Source organism: Solea senegalensis, unplaced genomic scaffold (genome assembly GCF_019176455.1).
Source record: "Solea senegalensis isolate Sse05_10M unplaced genomic scaffold, IFAPA_SoseM_1 scf7180000016105, whole genome shotgun sequence".
NCBI classification, from domain to species: Eukaryota; Metazoa; Chordata; class Actinopteri; order Pleuronectiformes; family Soleidae; genus Solea; species Solea senegalensis.
This window is the reverse complement of record NW_025321593.1, coordinates 48,396-64,209: the sequence shown is the minus strand read 5'-3', so window position 1 is coordinate 64,209 and position 15,814 is coordinate 48,396. Positions and strand designations below refer to the sequence as shown.

General features: G+C 39.7%; 2 protein-coding genes across 4 annotated transcripts; one reads left to right on the top strand and one right to left on the bottom strand.

The window, feature by feature from the left end:
- Positions 1-520: 520 nt before the first annotated feature.
- On the bottom strand, positions 521-7,582 carry psmc4 (proteasome 26S subunit, ATPase 4). 3 transcript variants are annotated; one of them, XM_044017979.1, is made up of 11 exons: positions 7,529-7,582; positions 6,934-7,032; positions 5,101-5,287; positions 4,412-4,558; positions 4,171-4,280; positions 3,982-4,075; positions 3,303-3,470; positions 3,006-3,082; positions 1,684-1,852; positions 981-1,036; positions 521-889 (listed from the first exon to the last, which is right to left on the bottom strand). In XM_044017979.1, the coding sequence occupies exons 1-11, from the start codon at positions 7,547-7,549 to the stop codon at positions 776-778; spliced, it is 1,242 nt and encodes a 413-aa protein (XP_043873914.1). In that variant the 5' UTR covers positions 7,550-7,582; the 3' UTR covers positions 521-775. The 3 variants fall into 3 exon arrangements, with proteins under 3 accessions (XP_043873914.1, XP_043873913.1, XP_043873915.1); XM_044017978.1 differs by having other exon boundaries at positions 7,481-7,538; XM_044017980.1 differs by lacking the exon at positions 7,529-7,582 and adding an exon at positions 7,363-7,522.
- A 3,253-nt stretch (positions 7,583-10,835) lies between these two features.
- Positions 10,836-14,651, top strand: sostdc1a (sclerostin domain containing 1a). Its single transcript, XM_044017977.1, has 2 exons — positions 10,836-11,059; positions 12,581-14,651. Exons 1-2 carry the CDS (start codon positions 10,849-10,851, stop codon positions 13,030-13,032), a joined length of 663 nt encoding a protein of 220 aa, XP_043873912.1. The 5' UTR covers positions 10,836-10,848; the 3' UTR covers positions 13,033-14,651.
- Positions 14,652-15,814: the final 1,163 nt, after the last annotated feature.

Below are 15,814 nucleotides of genomic sequence, written 5' to 3'. Positions count from 1 at the left end.
ATATAAACACTTCAGTTACTTTGCTCCTCCATGACGTAATCTGAGTATCAGTCAAGTATTTGCCAGTTTTTGGGATCAATATGGTGTATAAATACATACATTTATATATATAGAGAGATACATATATATCTCTCTCTCTATATATATAGTATTGTGCAGTGTGGTGCTGCAGTAAACAGTGGCTAAGGTGAGGAAGCTGATTTCATGTTTAGGTTATTACTGCCTTATTTTATGTGTTGTAAATGACATTTAAATAAAAAGCTCACCTGAGAGATCCCTGTTGCCCTTTAACATCTTTTATTTGATATCTTGATTATTTAGGTGATTCATTTTACTGATTGATTGGTTGTAACTGGTTTGACTTGTGGTTGCCTGTAGTTTTTACTGGACATCTTTGTACTGGAAAGAGGATTGGTGAGACTTTACTTCAATAAAGTTGGTGTTGATATTCGTTCCTATTTATTTGGAATTTAAATGAGGCGGAGAACAAACAAACAAACAAAACCATCAATGCAGAAAATCACCTACAACATGTTTAATGGCCATGATGCCTTGTTAATCGAGTACATACAGATTCAAATATTCTGTCTTTGCTACAGTAAGAAATAATAATAATAATAAAAAAAACCTAAACTCCATCATGAGTTAAAGTTTTCTCAAGGATGGAGACAAGACTAATCTGACATTAGACCTTGTGCTGTCCAAAAAGACACACAGACACAAATCAATAACACACGTGTGTCTGGACACTTTTTCCCCTGGATGAATTTTCTCTTTATTTGTAGAACTCATGCTCCTGCTCGTCCTTCTTGATGACGGTCTTGTAAGCCTTTTCAAAGTCTTTGGCGAGGACGATATACCGGTTCTCACGCACTGCTAACATGCCAGCCTGCACACAAAATCAAACATTCAGTTTTCCAATACTTTTAATGACTCAAAAAAAAAGCCCAAACAAGCAGAGATTTGAAGCAGTGACTTACTTCCTGGCAGATGGAGTTGATATCAGCTCCAGAGATCTTGTCTGGTCTGGCAACATCTATGCATCACTTAAGGATTATGAAATAAACAGCAATGGCAAAATAAAATCTGACTTTTACAAGAATCACCCAGCGGAGCACTGGCTCAAAGCAAAAACCTTCAGGCCTTCAGTGTGTGTGTGTGTGTTTTCAGTGTCAAACTCAGGGCGTGCCAGAGACAGAGCAAACTAAAATACATATTTTATTTGCAATTTGTGTATTTTGATTTGATTTTGACATTGTTGTTGCTTGCTTTGAGAAAAGTGTTCATCAGTTAAATCAGTCAGAGCAAATCATTCCCTTTAAAAGCCAAAGCAGGAGGCACCGAGAAGGCAGCTGCAAACTCTGGCAGCCATTTTTATCTTTGATTTGTTTCTTCATTTAATCTAGAAGCTTGGTTTGTTCTGAATTTGATGTTATTTGACCTCGTCTGACCTCTGCTTTAAATTGGCCGTAGGTTTGGTCATCTCTGCATGTTGACCCGTCCACGATGTACCCTGCATTCCATCCTCTGTCAGATGGGATTAGCTGCAGCCCCCACAACCCTCATGTGCAGTGAGTGTTACAACTGTATTTCAGAGTAAAATCTTTACGTACGATGCATGCTCCAACAAGTGTAAAGTGCACACACACACACACACACACACGTTAGTGAAGAGAAGGATACAGTCCTCCAGATCCACCTCCTCAGAGAGGTTCATCTTACTGGTGATGGTGGAGAAAATGAGACGTTTCTGCCGGCGGTCAGGCAGAGGGAACTCAATCTTTCTGTCCAAACGACCAGGACGTAACAGGGCGGGGTCAAGTGTGTCCGCTCTGTTCGTGGCCATAATCACCTAAGTAAGATTTCAAATGTCACTCGGCAGAAAATCAAAGCACTACAATAATCCTTCCACCTGGCAGGAGAGTCTTGTATCCGTATCATAGCAACACGTCTGTTACATTTACACAGATATGAAGCCCATTCAAAAACAACCCGTTACATGATTACATTCATTTAAAAAGGAAGCAATAAAATATTATTGCAATATGAAAACTAGTAAAACCACAGCAATTAACACACATTAAATAATTGCACACATAAGAATTAAAAAAAGAATAAACTTCTCTAAAAAGGTGCAATGACGACCCGAGTAAGACAGACAGACGGATTTTGTCCATTTGCAGAGAAATTCTACATCCATGTGAAGTAGCTGCTTGATCAGCTGACATAGACACAATAACTCAGGTGAAGACGCCTGATGCAGTAAACATGTGGTGTCAACTTCAGTATGTGCAATAAATCTGCACATAAACATCTGCAGCATGGTGTTGCGGCTCACCTGCACTTGGATGGATTATTGTAGTTAGGTGTAGTGTGTTTATTCCTGCAAGATTAGCCGACTAGTCACGATTATGTCGACGATCAAATTCGTCAATAAACAGTTTATTTTTCTCTCTAAACTGCCGCTGCACCGTCCACTTCTTGTCTGTCAGAAGTGGTAAACTGACTCACGCTGCGAGTCCTTCCTTCCTTCCACGTTTGATTAGGAAATGTGATCATTCTAACGTTTTATAATACATTTTCATAGTGAATAGTTTTTGGTTCCATTTTACAAAGCGCTAAACATTTACAGCCAGAGTTGTGTCTTCATTTTATTTTATTTATCACATTAAAAAATGCTGCAAAAACGTTTATTTCATCATCTTGATTTTTAATTAGCACATACCTTAAACACTTTCATATAAATGTAGCTGCGATAAGCTGCAATTTACGTATGATCTGAATAATCGACTAAACACAAAAAGAATCGGTGACTACTAGATTATCAAAATAATGGTTTGTGGCAGCTCTTGTGCTAACTAACTGGAGATTTGAACAAACTTTTGGAACAGATGAGAGAAATAAGCTTTAGCAAGTATCACCCACACGATCTGTATTTATACTTCTTGACCAGGTCAGGACGTTTACATGACTCATGAGGAAACAGACAAAAGGACGTGGCTCACCTTGACGTTGACGTTCTGGTCAAAACCGTCCATTTGATTAAGAAGCTCAAGTAAGATTCTCTGCACCTCTCTGTCAGCTGTGGATACAAACAAGAGCATGATGTTACTGCTGCTCCAGGGACAAAGAACATTATCAACAGTGATGTGTTGATGAAACACTGGTATCATTTGTGCTCACAACACCTGATGTCGTAGTGACTAAAATAACTAATCATAATGGAGAGAGAGCCAGAGCTGTGCAGGCAGGGAGATGAAACAGCGTTAGAACAAACGAAAACACAACAGTCACATTCTTACCTCCAGTCTGTGCATCAAAGCGTTTGGTGGCTATAGCATCAATCTCATCAATGAAAATGATGGCAGGTGCATTTTCTTTAGCCAGCCGGAAGACGTCACGTACCATACGAGGGCCTTCACCCAAGTACTTCTGTACAAACTCTGAGCCCACCACACGTATGAATGCAGCTGCAGACAAACAAAGAGGTTTTCTCACTGTTACTGACATCTATTGTAGTCTGTAGTTTCAGTGATGACATAAAGCTACAGTATAACAGGTGGCACATACAAAAGGACCAGATTCAGCAAAAAATCTAAAAAGGTATGGTTCCATCACTCTACTCACATCATGTAAGAGATCAGAATTAAAGATGAATGAAGTCGACAAGTGGCAAAAGAAATGTAAACAAGTAAAGGACATTAACAAAGCTCTTTTCTCTCAGTTGCTGCGGGTGGAGTGGCTCAGTGGTTAAGACCAGTACCCTGTGTGCAAAAGACATCTTGGTCGCAAGTTCGACTCCACCCCTGACTGATTGTACTCAATTCCATTGTGAGTCGTTTGGATAAAAGCGTCTGCTAAATGACATGTAATGTAATGCTGCTGGGGAACTAAAAGGAGCTACAGCTGTTTCAGCTCCCAACTCTGATTCAATGACACACACACACACACACACACACACACACACAATGGAGGAGTTACCTGTAGTGTGGTGCGCAACAGCCTTGGCCAACATGGTCTTACCACAACCTGGAGGTCCATACATGAGGACACCCCTGGGTGGGTCAATGCCAATCTGCAACAATAGACAGACAAGGGTTAAAAGAAGAACTCTCTGATAATTAGGTCTATAAATGTGCTGAAGAATCACAGTTCTGTTAAATGTCTGACCTGTTTGTAGAGTTCAAAATGAGTAAGTGGCAGCTCCACTGCTTCTCTGACTTCCTGCTTCTGGATGTCCATACCACCAATGTCAGCATACATCACATCTGGCTTCTGGTCTAGGAGCAGCAACACAGCAAAAAGTAAACCATCACCTGTTATTCTACAAACTTTGGCTAAATTCATAAATGAATATGCTTAGATTTTGTCTACTATATATGCAACCTCAAATCCTCCGAGAGTGTTATACCTGATGTTAGCATCATAATGCTGCTGTCAGCTTCAGGAGGCAAGACATCGACCAGAGCATTGCTGTGTTTGTGCAACGCCACAGAAGCATTGGGCTTCAGCAGCTCTCTGTCGATGGTACTCAGGATGCGCACGTAGTAGTTGGATCCTGAAAGGGAAAATAAGAACACAGGAGCTGGACTCACTAAAGATCAACACCTAGGGATGGGCATTCAATTCAGTTTTCTTAATCGATCGTCAGGAGAATTAACAATCAATTTAAAAATAATCGGTAGGGCGGTTATTCCTCGTCTGGAATAACCGCCCTACCGATCTCCACTGACTACCCAACAGAACCTGCATATGTTTTTAAGTCATCGACCAAATTCTTAATGATCAATTAATCGACCGTTGATTAATTATGCCCATCCCTAGCAACACCCACTGTATTTCTTCAAGGCTCACCAAAAGCAGCAGAGTATTCATTAATTAATGATGCATACTACTTGTGTGCATCACCATCTTTTTTCGGAGTCGCCATCCCCAATCACAATCATCCCCAGTGTGCCCTTCTTCGGTAAATCATTTAAGCCTACCGTTTACGTACCGCTACACTCTATTCACACTGGGGTCTGTGTGTTTTTAAGGCATATGCAGTCTGTGGGTCTGAAAAATAATACTAAAAATAAAATGTAGAAATTTTAACTGTACCTGTAGTGGAGCCAACAATGGCTGTGTTCTGGTCAACAGCTTCCAGAAACTGGCCAATAACGAGGGGGATGCTCTGTATCCTCTTCACCTCCTCCTGAGCATGAAGGAACTCTTTCTTCAGGTTCTTCTGTTCATCTTTTATGTACTCCTCCTGCACCTCCAGGAACTCCAGCTCCTGTTGCAGCTTCTGCAAACAAACACCAAAGAAGAGAAAGACATTCATGTGCGAGCCTGCTGGTGGAGTTCATATCCCCTAATTTGTGTGTGGAGTAAAAATAAAAAAGTAAAAAGAACATAAAAAAAAAACATTCAGTTTCAGAAAGCAAGATGATGCATTTCGAATTAATTGCTGGCATGAACGATGAAATCTTAAAATACCCAATATTTAATATGTAAAGTTTTATCTGTCCAGTGAAGTTTTAAAGACAATGTGAAATACAACTCTGCCTATCATGCACTCTTTCCATATGGTTTTAAGTCTTTTATTTCCAATTTCAAAGTACAAAATAAACTGTTTCTCTTTTATTTTTTGAATTTTGAAATGAATTACCAAATTTCACAAATTCAATCCGATTTTTAAAAATTGGAAAAAAAAATATAATCAGATTGCTTCGGTTGTGCTGAAGAAAAGTATGAAAGACACTCCATACTGCATTCTTATAGCCTCTGTATATACGTTTTAACATAGTAATGGAAAATGCAGCATGGCTTCTAAGGGTTAAGAACTGTTGCAGCCATCTAAATTAAAAAAAAAGATTTCTTCCCCCTTTCTTTACATTATTCCATTTAGGATGATTAAAGTTGTTGTTACTTTGTCATTGTCAATTAAAAACATTAAAAGTAGATGATAATCTTTATGTTTGAACTTCCTTTAGAAGCTGGTCTGTCCTAATTAATAGCCAAAGATTTCATTCATTTCTTGGAATTAGTTTTGACATATTACATTACATGACCAGAATATGTGACTATGATTTGCTTTTTCTTCACCAGTCTCTCCAACATTTAGAATTTGATTTATTCGTGTCTTTTGAGGTGTTTTACAATTGCTGACCAGGATGTAAGGATGTCAATGTCATGTGACATTGTTGTATTCCGTGTGTTTTAATACATCTGTTCACATTCTGTTAGAAATATTCACTTTACCGTGTTAACGTCAAATATCACTGAATACCTACACAATCAGCACAATATCATATAGAGCTGTGTATTTCTGACACATGAAGTTACGTGTCATTTACATGACATGTCATTTTGAAGTGTCACAAATCTCACAGCAAACAATGCACTCATTCATGTATATTCCTTTTCAGCTCAGGGGTTAACCCTTCAAAATTGCTTTACCGAATATATGCCATTACTGTGACATAAGAAAAAGTTATTAGACATTTTTCAGGCGAAAGAAAAAAATGTAAGAATTTAAAATGTGTGCAGACCACTTGTCTCCATTGCCCACAAAAATACTATACAATAGGGCTGAACGATTCTGAATGAATATCTAATGGCAATTATTTTGATTGGAATTGCGATATCAGAGGGAACGGTTATTTTTAAATCATTGTTCTCATTTTCAATCGAAAAACATTATTTAAAAGAATTACTGTGTGAGAAACAAAGATGTCCTCCAGTCTGTAGAATAAAATGTGTATTGATTATGGAAGCCAATAATTAGTCTAAAATGATGTTTTTAACACATTTGGCTTTAAATATTTGGAATTTGCAGTAGGCTGTATTGCAATTTGGATCATATTTCGATGAATTGTTCAATCCCTACTATACAACACACTCACACCTTATCTATTATCTTATCTTATCTACTATACCACACTTTCTCACCTTATATCTACTGTACAGGTCCTCGAGATCTTCAGGTTCTGGTGCCAGGAAGGACAGACCTGTCTGCGGTCTGGAGCTCAGTACTGCCGGCATTTCCTCCTGTCACAGAGAAAGTTACACAACGACTGTAAGTCTGAACATTAATACTAGCTTAGTCTAACACAAATACTAGCTTAGCTGCCCATATGAACGACTAACTCTGACCGTAAACAACCATCTACAACCGTTTGCGACGCAGTGTGTCCACATACACACACACACTGGTGATCAATGACGAACACTTTCATGTGGTAAATACGACTTTCATTGTTTTTATTCATCATTGTCTTTGGCTATACAAATACATGCTAATGCTAGCAGCTAACCTGCGGAGTAGAGCATGAATAAGCACGTTTGGGTTTCGGGTAATTTTAACGAAAAGAAACTCACGACAGTCGACCGCGACAGACACGCGTGGAAAAAAAAACTTTCAACAGCTTCAACCTGGCAAAGCCTAGCACAAATACTGTGTCACTGCAACGCGGCAAACAATCGCACTAATTCATACCGGGCTCTTTTCTACAGCTATGATATCCTCCATGTTGGACTTTCTTACCGACGGGCGTGCTGACGTCATACGGTGACGAAAAGGAAGTAGGTCCGTTAAGAGCGCGCGTGTCATATAAGAACTGGGTAGAGCTCCGCCCCTCCGGCCCCCGACATGGATGTATTATAAGAACTGGATGTAGCTCCGCCCCCTCTGCCTTGAAGACCATTTTTTTCATGGTGGCCACTCGTGGTACTGCAACAGAAAATATTCAAAAAATCAGTCGTACACAGATTAATCTGTTTAATTTGTTTAATCTGTGTGCATCCATCAAAAACCTGAACCTGAATTGTATCTTATTAATAAAAGTGTTTTTGTTTTTATTTTTGTTACATGTTTTTGTTGTTTGACTGGAAACAAACTTTTATTTTAAAAGTTCAGTGATGCCAAAGATAAATACATGACATGTTTTTTATTTGGCCTGAATATTCACATTAAAATAAAGACCATTATGTCACGTCTTTGACATTCTTCTCTTATTTTAATGTGCAGAGACAGTGGACGTCCAGCAGAGGGCGGTGTTTCACCAGGATTCAGGGTTTGTTTTCAATTGCATTTTAAAAGCATAGATTATTTGCCATGGAGACAATGTTCTTCTGCCCTTTGACCTCACACACAGTCTCTGCCATTTACTGGTGAGATTAGGGGACAGATTAACAGCAACATGTAAAGTCAGGGACCAGATTATTCAGATGAATGTTGAGCTGAGGCCATGGTCATGCTGGAGTTTTTGGTTCGTCTTGGTCTAAAACGTTATGCCTCTGTTTTCACCTTAGGGGGCGCTGTAGAGTCTTTGAGCAAGGCAGAACAATAAAGGCAGAAGACGACACCCACTGACGGTGGTTAGTGGTAGAGCAAGTCGTCTTTCAACCTGAAGGTTGAGGGTTAGATTCCCTACATGCTAACGTGTCCCTGGGCAGGACATTTAAATATGAATATGAAAGTATGAAAGATGAGTGAGTGGTAAAACTGCATTTTTACTCTTTACATAAAGTGTATGGATAAGCAATGTATGTTTTGGCTCCGCCCTGTTTTCTGTAGGTTATCATACACAGAAGCTTCTCCTCTTCTTCTCTTCTTTCTTTCTTGGCTTAGTTCCAGGTGAGGTGCATCACCCCATGATTCATTAACCCTGTCACCTTTCATTTCCCATGAGGGTTCGGGGCGACTGAATTCCTGCTGCTGAATTTCAACAGGTGTGTGTGTGTTCATGGCTCAGGCTCAGAAGGGGCGTGGCAGTGTAAACAGTGTTGTCGTCGTTGTTCAGTGAATGAGACAAAAAGCGTCAAAGCGTGAGCAAAAACAAAAGAGAGGAAACGATAACACAGACGGGGGAAGGAGGGTGAGAGGGTGAGAGGGTGAGGTTTACTGACAGACTGAGTTCACGCAGGTTTAATCCACAATCTCTCCTGTGTTTGTCTGGATTTAAAAGAAACATTTCAGTAAAATAAGTTTGTTTTTTATGTATTGATCTAATGTATTAAGTGAAGCTTTTTTTGAATCTATTTTTAAACATTATTAATTACTGTACATGTTGTATAAAGGGATATTTCAGGTTTGTGAAGTGTGTTTTACATCAAGCGTGCAAGCATTGATTGTTTCATCATTTTGTCCATAAAAATGTCAGAAAATGTCTCTCGGTGTTGTTCTCAAGATGATGTTCTCAAATGTCACAAACCAAAATGAATTTTGAAGTTTTAATGATTTATTTATAGCAAAAAAAAATATTCACATTTAAGACGCTGAAAAACCAGAGAACTCGTTTCAATTAGTTAAGAAAACATATTTATTAAGTAATCAATTAATTGTTAAAACTGAAGTTTTGTTACTGCATCTCATTTGTGTTTGATTGATCATCTTTTTCTGTCATTTATTGATTTGTGAACTTATTTTAGACGCTCAGCAAAAGGCTCACATCAGAACAAATACACCTGCTTATGACTACAATGTCTTAAAGAATACGTTTGATGCTTTTTCTGTCGCCTTATAAACCGCTCACTCTCCTGCACCATAAAGCCCATAGGGAAAAGCAGTGATTTTACATCACTGCTGCCTCAATGTATGAGGTGAATTGTCTTACTTTGTGACTTCCATGTTTTAAATCCTGTGTTCAGATTGACCTCAGTGATGCAAACTCGCCACACGAGGCAGCAGAGGACCAGCAGCTCCTGTGTTCCTGTGAGCTATAAATGCCAATTTTCTCTATGGGCATTGGTGCAAGGAGATGCTTAGAAACGTGAGAATATATTCTTGAGATGTCACAGATGTAAGCAGGGCTGTATTTTATTCAAATCTGGTTTTCCACTGGAGTGTCTCAGGCTGGTTCAGGCCGGTTCAGGCTGGTTCTCGGTGCAGAGGGCCCGGAGTGCAGCTGAGGTTTTGTCAGTCCCTCATATAACAACACTTTAAAAAGACCAAACTAGAGTTTTAAGAACCTTTAAGTGGAGAATTGGACACGTGGACCTGGGCTATAACAGTCAGAGGGATTTTGTCTGAAGGTGATTTCAATGATAACCTGAAAATAAAGACACAACCTCAGGCCATTGTTGAGGGAAGTGACAGTACAGTGATCACAGAAGTATCAGCTTTCATTCACGTGAGCGACAGAAAGAAACAATAATCTTTGTACAGTGGACGCACAAAGACGACACACACCTGTTCAAATTCAAATATATCACAATAATTCAACACTGTCTATCACTTCACTTTGTAAAGTGCTCACACCAAACAGCTTATACATCGTCTTAAAGGGACAGGCACCGACGAGCGTTCACTCTCCTGCCCCAAACCTCATAGAGACGATCAGTGATTTTTACATCATGATCCACTGCTGTGAATTCTGTGTTTGAAATCATTCACTCCGCTTCACCTCAGTGACAGAAAGTGACCACACGGGGCAGCAGTGGACCTGCAGCTCCCGTAGATTGACCTCTGACTTCTACTGTTGTGGTTCTGGACAATTTATAGCTCCGCCCTTGTGTGTGGCTCCCTGCAGACAGCGCCCTCCCCAGCATTAGTTTAACTTTCCGCCATAAAAGCACGTGGGCGGGGCTTATGTTGTGAGAGTGAACCAATCACATTGTGCAAAGGAGGAGGAGAACAACCACCTGAGCTGCTGCCAAACTCTCAGAGGCAGACCGTGAAGGACGGGATTATAAAAGCAGTAAGTGCCACTTCACATCTGCACTTTCTCCATCCATCCTTCTGTCCTTGTGTCCTTGTCTCGTGCAGCAGCAGCAGCAGCAGCAGAAGAAGCAGCAGCAGCAGAAGAAGCAGCAGCAGCAGCAGAAGAAGCAGCAGCAGCAGCATAAGCAGCAGCAGCAGCAGCCATGTTGCACCTGAGCCCTGACGCGTGCTGTCACTCTCTGCTCCTCCTCTGTCTGCTCCTCAGGAGTTGTCAGTCTCTGAAGAACGACGCCACGGAGCTGCTCTTCCCTCACGTGACCGCGCCGCTGTCGGAGCAGCCGCACAGCAACGTGTCCCTGAACCGCGCACGCACGGGCGGCAGAGGCGCGAGCGGCGCCGCGCACGACAGAAGCAGTAAGATGTTTGGTTTTATTATCAGTGTGGTACAAAGTTACCCTTAAAGGGAGTAAACGTGCACGTGAGCAGGAAATGACTTCACTTTTTTTTATAATATTACTTAAGTATAAGTCTTAATGTTTATGACACTTACTGTACTTAAGGATCACTTAAGTCTTTTTCAAAAGCAAGGAGTTAGGATTGAGTCATGGTGGCTCAGTGGTAGGGCGGGTTGTCTTTCAACTGGAAGGTTGTGGGTGCAATTCCTGACTCTTAGTCTATATGTGTCCATGTTGCAGCGTGTGAATGTGTGAATGAGTGAAAACTGCGGTGTGAAACAGTTCATCAAGACTAGAAAAGCTCTGTATAAATACAGACCATAATAGCAACTCTTTATTTATTTGTAGTAATGAGGAACAAAGTAAAGGTTGCTATAGAAATATAAAAAACAAAGTCAAGTACAGATATGTGAATTTTGTATTTGAGTAACAACAACATGAGTATGGAAGAGGTTTAGGACCAAATTCAAATGTTGTATTTAGATTCCAATAAATAAATAAGTATTCACAAGTGTTCTTAATCCTCTTCTACTTTACTTCAGGTAATAATCAACATGTGCTAAATGTAGATTATTATTTCAGATACAACATCGTTTTTAAAAGCGTGCTGAGTTGAATAAAAAACTCAACTCACTGAGTTGACCTCTTGACCCTGACTCCCTGACCAACCCTGAACTATCCCTTTAAACCTCAGGATTGAGTCTGTTGTTGTTCATTTTTGCTTCTTCTATGAAACTCTGAGAGAGGATGCTGATGCTGATGCTGATGCTGATGCTCATGTTTCTACACTCATGTTGTGATGAGGAAAAGTTCAGTGTGGGAAACTTTACTATTTGTGTAATGAAAAAGAAATCATGGGTATTTATTGATTGAGGTAGTCCAGTCCTGTTTATCACCGTTTTGTGTCGATTTGTTGTCCAAAAAAGCAAGAAAACAAACAAAAGAACAAAAGAATCTGGAGCTGCATTAATTATCGACAGTTTTTCTCATGAAATTAAAGGTTAGAGTCTTTATTTTTTTTAATAATTAAAACCAGTGTCTCTGCTTCTTCAGCTTCTTAAATGTGAATATTTTGCTCCAAATAACAAAGAAATCACTAAAAAGACAACGTCAAACATTTTTCAACAATTATGGACTAAACAATTAATCTGTTAATGGAGAAAATAAACAAGAGATTAAATACCAACAAAAGTCACAGTTTTCTGATGTTTATGGCATCTTGTCGTCTTAGATTTAAGGGTGGAACCAAGGATTATTTTCATCCATTTTCTTGATTACAGTCGTTTTTTTGGTCCATAAAGTGTCAGAAAATGTTGAAAAATGTTTCCCAAAACCTGAAAATGATGATGGCGTTCTTCACTGTCTTCCAAAATGATTCAGTTTTTCATGATTTTGGTGATTTTTGATTTGATTTGGTGACATTTTTTGGACCAAACGATTCAGATTAGAGGATTAACTCTCATCGCTTGTGTTTCCACAGATGGCGGTCAGATCGGATGCAGGGAGCTGCGATCCACCAAGTACATCTCTGACGGCCACTGCACCAGCATCAACCCCATCAAAGAGCTGGTCTGTGCCGGCGAGTGTCTTCCCGCTCAGATGCTTCAGAACTGGATCGGCGGCACCCACGGCAGGAAGTCATGGAGTCGCCGCGGCAACAGCAACCAGGACTGGAGGTGCGTCAACGACAAGACGCGCACCCAACGCATCCAGCTGCAGTGTCAGGATGGCAGCGCGCGCACGTACAAGATCACCGTGGTCACGTCGTGCAAGTGCAAGCGGTACTCGAGGCAACACAACGAGTCTGACGGGAAGTTTGGGGAAGCGGCCGAGGTTTCGCCGCCGCAGCTCGTGCACAAACACAAGTCCAAGAGCAAGAGGAGGCTGGGGAAGAACCGTCTGAGCGAGAACTGGCACGAGACGGAACCCTGAGCAAAAACACACACAGACTCACTCTGAATCCACGACTGCAGCCGTGTATTTTGAATGTTTGAGGTTAGGGTTTCTCACGAGCTGCTTTTTCAGACGTTCACTGAAGTCCAAAGTTCTGCTCTGATCTGAAGGACACGAGAGCTGGACACGAAGAACACAAACGTCCGCAGAAGTGGATCCGGACATTCTCCGCAGATTCTCCTCTCATGCTCCATCCATGTTTATTATTATTTCTTCTTCAGATTCACCTGACGTCCAATTTACCTGCCGTTTTTTGAGGCTCGAAAATGTAAAAAAACAATTAATCTACCCAAAGAAATATAGTAATATCGCAGCAGATGTAGATCTAAAAATGTCTTTGTTGTACAAAATAAATAAGGGGGATGGTGGTGTGTTCAGTATCGGCCAACACTGACATATCACACTGATAGTATTGTGCGTTCCCATTAAGAACATTAAAGAAAAAGATCCTGACTGATTGACCGCAACTCGAATGTCAGCTGTGAACGTAAAGTTGTGGATGGGTTGCAGGTTACTGCCGACACCAAGCCAAAACACTCAAATGAAAACATCGTAACATGGATGCGGCCTGAGTCAAATCTCCGGATAATGTCTGCGTCAAACTCTGGATAATCCACAGTGAGTGAATGGCCTAGCGTCTCAGAACCAGGTGGCACCTCCTCCCCTGGATCCTCCCGAGACTCTCCCGCCGCTCCGACATAAAGCCCATAAATCCGTGTGTACAGAAAAAGCAAATTCCTCCCAGTTTGTGTGTGAAAACTTCGACTGTGATGGAGAAGTTCACAGAGCGTGCTGAGGACTTCTCTCCTCTGTGGTTTTCTGTATAATAATGTGAACACTTTCCCAGACTCTCACACTGTCCCAGACACATGGAGACGCCAAACATCTGAATAAAAACATTAAAGGTCCAATATGCAACATGCCTGTTACAGCTGGTCAATGAAAACAAACATGAAGTAGAGTCACTTTGAACAAGTGATCGCAATTTAATCCCTCTATTTTTCATTGTTAGGGCTAAAACTACTTTTTCGGGAAATCAATTTCAAACTATTTTTGATAACTGATTAATCAGTTTTTATTTTTTTTTATTTTTGGAACAGGGTCTTTAAGTTCCCAGCACTGTGTTAGAGTGTAGTCATTAAAATGTTGATCTGACTTGTTTTAAAATGTTGAAGTGAATATATAAATGTAGCTCAACTTAAAAATATACGTCAGAAAATTCACAAATGACATATTTTACACGTGTCAATTCACTCTGAATGATTTAGACATCTTCATTTAGACACGTAGAACTACTTCCTACAACTGCTGTGTTGCTGTATTCCAGATGATCAAATATCCACATGAAATATCTGGAATATGACTGAACTCAGAGGTTAAGAGGAATGTTGCATATTGGACCTTTAAGGAAAAAAACTTGTTGTGTAAATACTTGTACATTTATCAAATTCTTACTTGCCTTCTGAAGTATGGCCATGTGTATAAAATTGTACTATGTAAGATTTCTGAGGTATGATGATGTAATATATTATTGTTTGTGGCAGCATGTCACGTGATACATTTTTGCATAAGTGATGTTATTGTGAAAAAAAAGCTTGTTCATCATCTTTCATTTTTGTAATAACTTTATATAAAATAAATAAATAAATGTCACTGTTTTTAAAATCACATGTTGTTGTCAGTGTGAATCTTTTCTGGTTTCTTTGCTCCACATGATAAAGAATTGGCTTGTGGACAAAACAAGACATTTGAGAACATCATTTCCAGGTTTTCAGTTCAGTTTTCAACACTTTTGAAATTTTGTGGCGTAAAACTCGTACTTGATTAGTAACTAATCAATAGCTGCAGCGCTAATGCTAAAATAGATGTACAATGGCACATAAAATGTTGTTTGAACACAAAGAAAAAACAGATGTTAGCCACTTAACAAAAGGCCTGTTTTGTACTTGCTCAATGCTACAACATCTTAAGAATGTGTTTTCTGCTTTAATTCACAGTTACGCAGCTTTTTCCAACACAAAATTGAAGTTTGTAAACTGCCCAGTACCTGCACCAAAGTCCACTGAGAAAATCAACAAATTAATATCACAGCATGCAGGAGTTACGATCCACTGCTGCCTCCATCACTAAGTTTAAATATGCTATTTTGTGTCTTTGGTGTTTGAAATTCTTAATTCACATTTACCTAAGTGGACCAAATTGATCAAAAAAGGTAGTAGTAGACCAGCAGCCCCTGTGTCCCTGTGAGCTAAAATCACCAATTTTCACTATGGACTTTGGTGCGGGAGAGTAAAGGGTTTACCAAACTACAAAAACTATAACGTTTTCATCCCTAGTGTTGACTATGTGTGAATACCTCATACAAACACACTTAAGTCTTTGACAGAAGTTTAAATATTTAATAGTTAATTTGCCAATTAGAGACAAACAAAACAGATTATTCACATTCTAAATCTTCCATTCTTCCAAACAATATTGATCACTGTCACAAGTTTAGCATTAAGATGGAAGAACGAAGACAAGGGAATGTGAATTAGCATGTTACCCAGCAGTTGCTTTCCTAGTAAAGCTGATAAAAACTACATTTATGAGAAGTTGTTGATTAAACACATTTACACTGGTTGTAAATCAAACACAGACTTTAACTTGACACCTGACTCTGAATTAGTGCCTAATAAGGCCCCACAACAAATTCTTGAACTATCCCTTTAACTGTGTCTTCAGGGTTTTATTTTGAAAGTATTCACAGGAAGTACGGAGC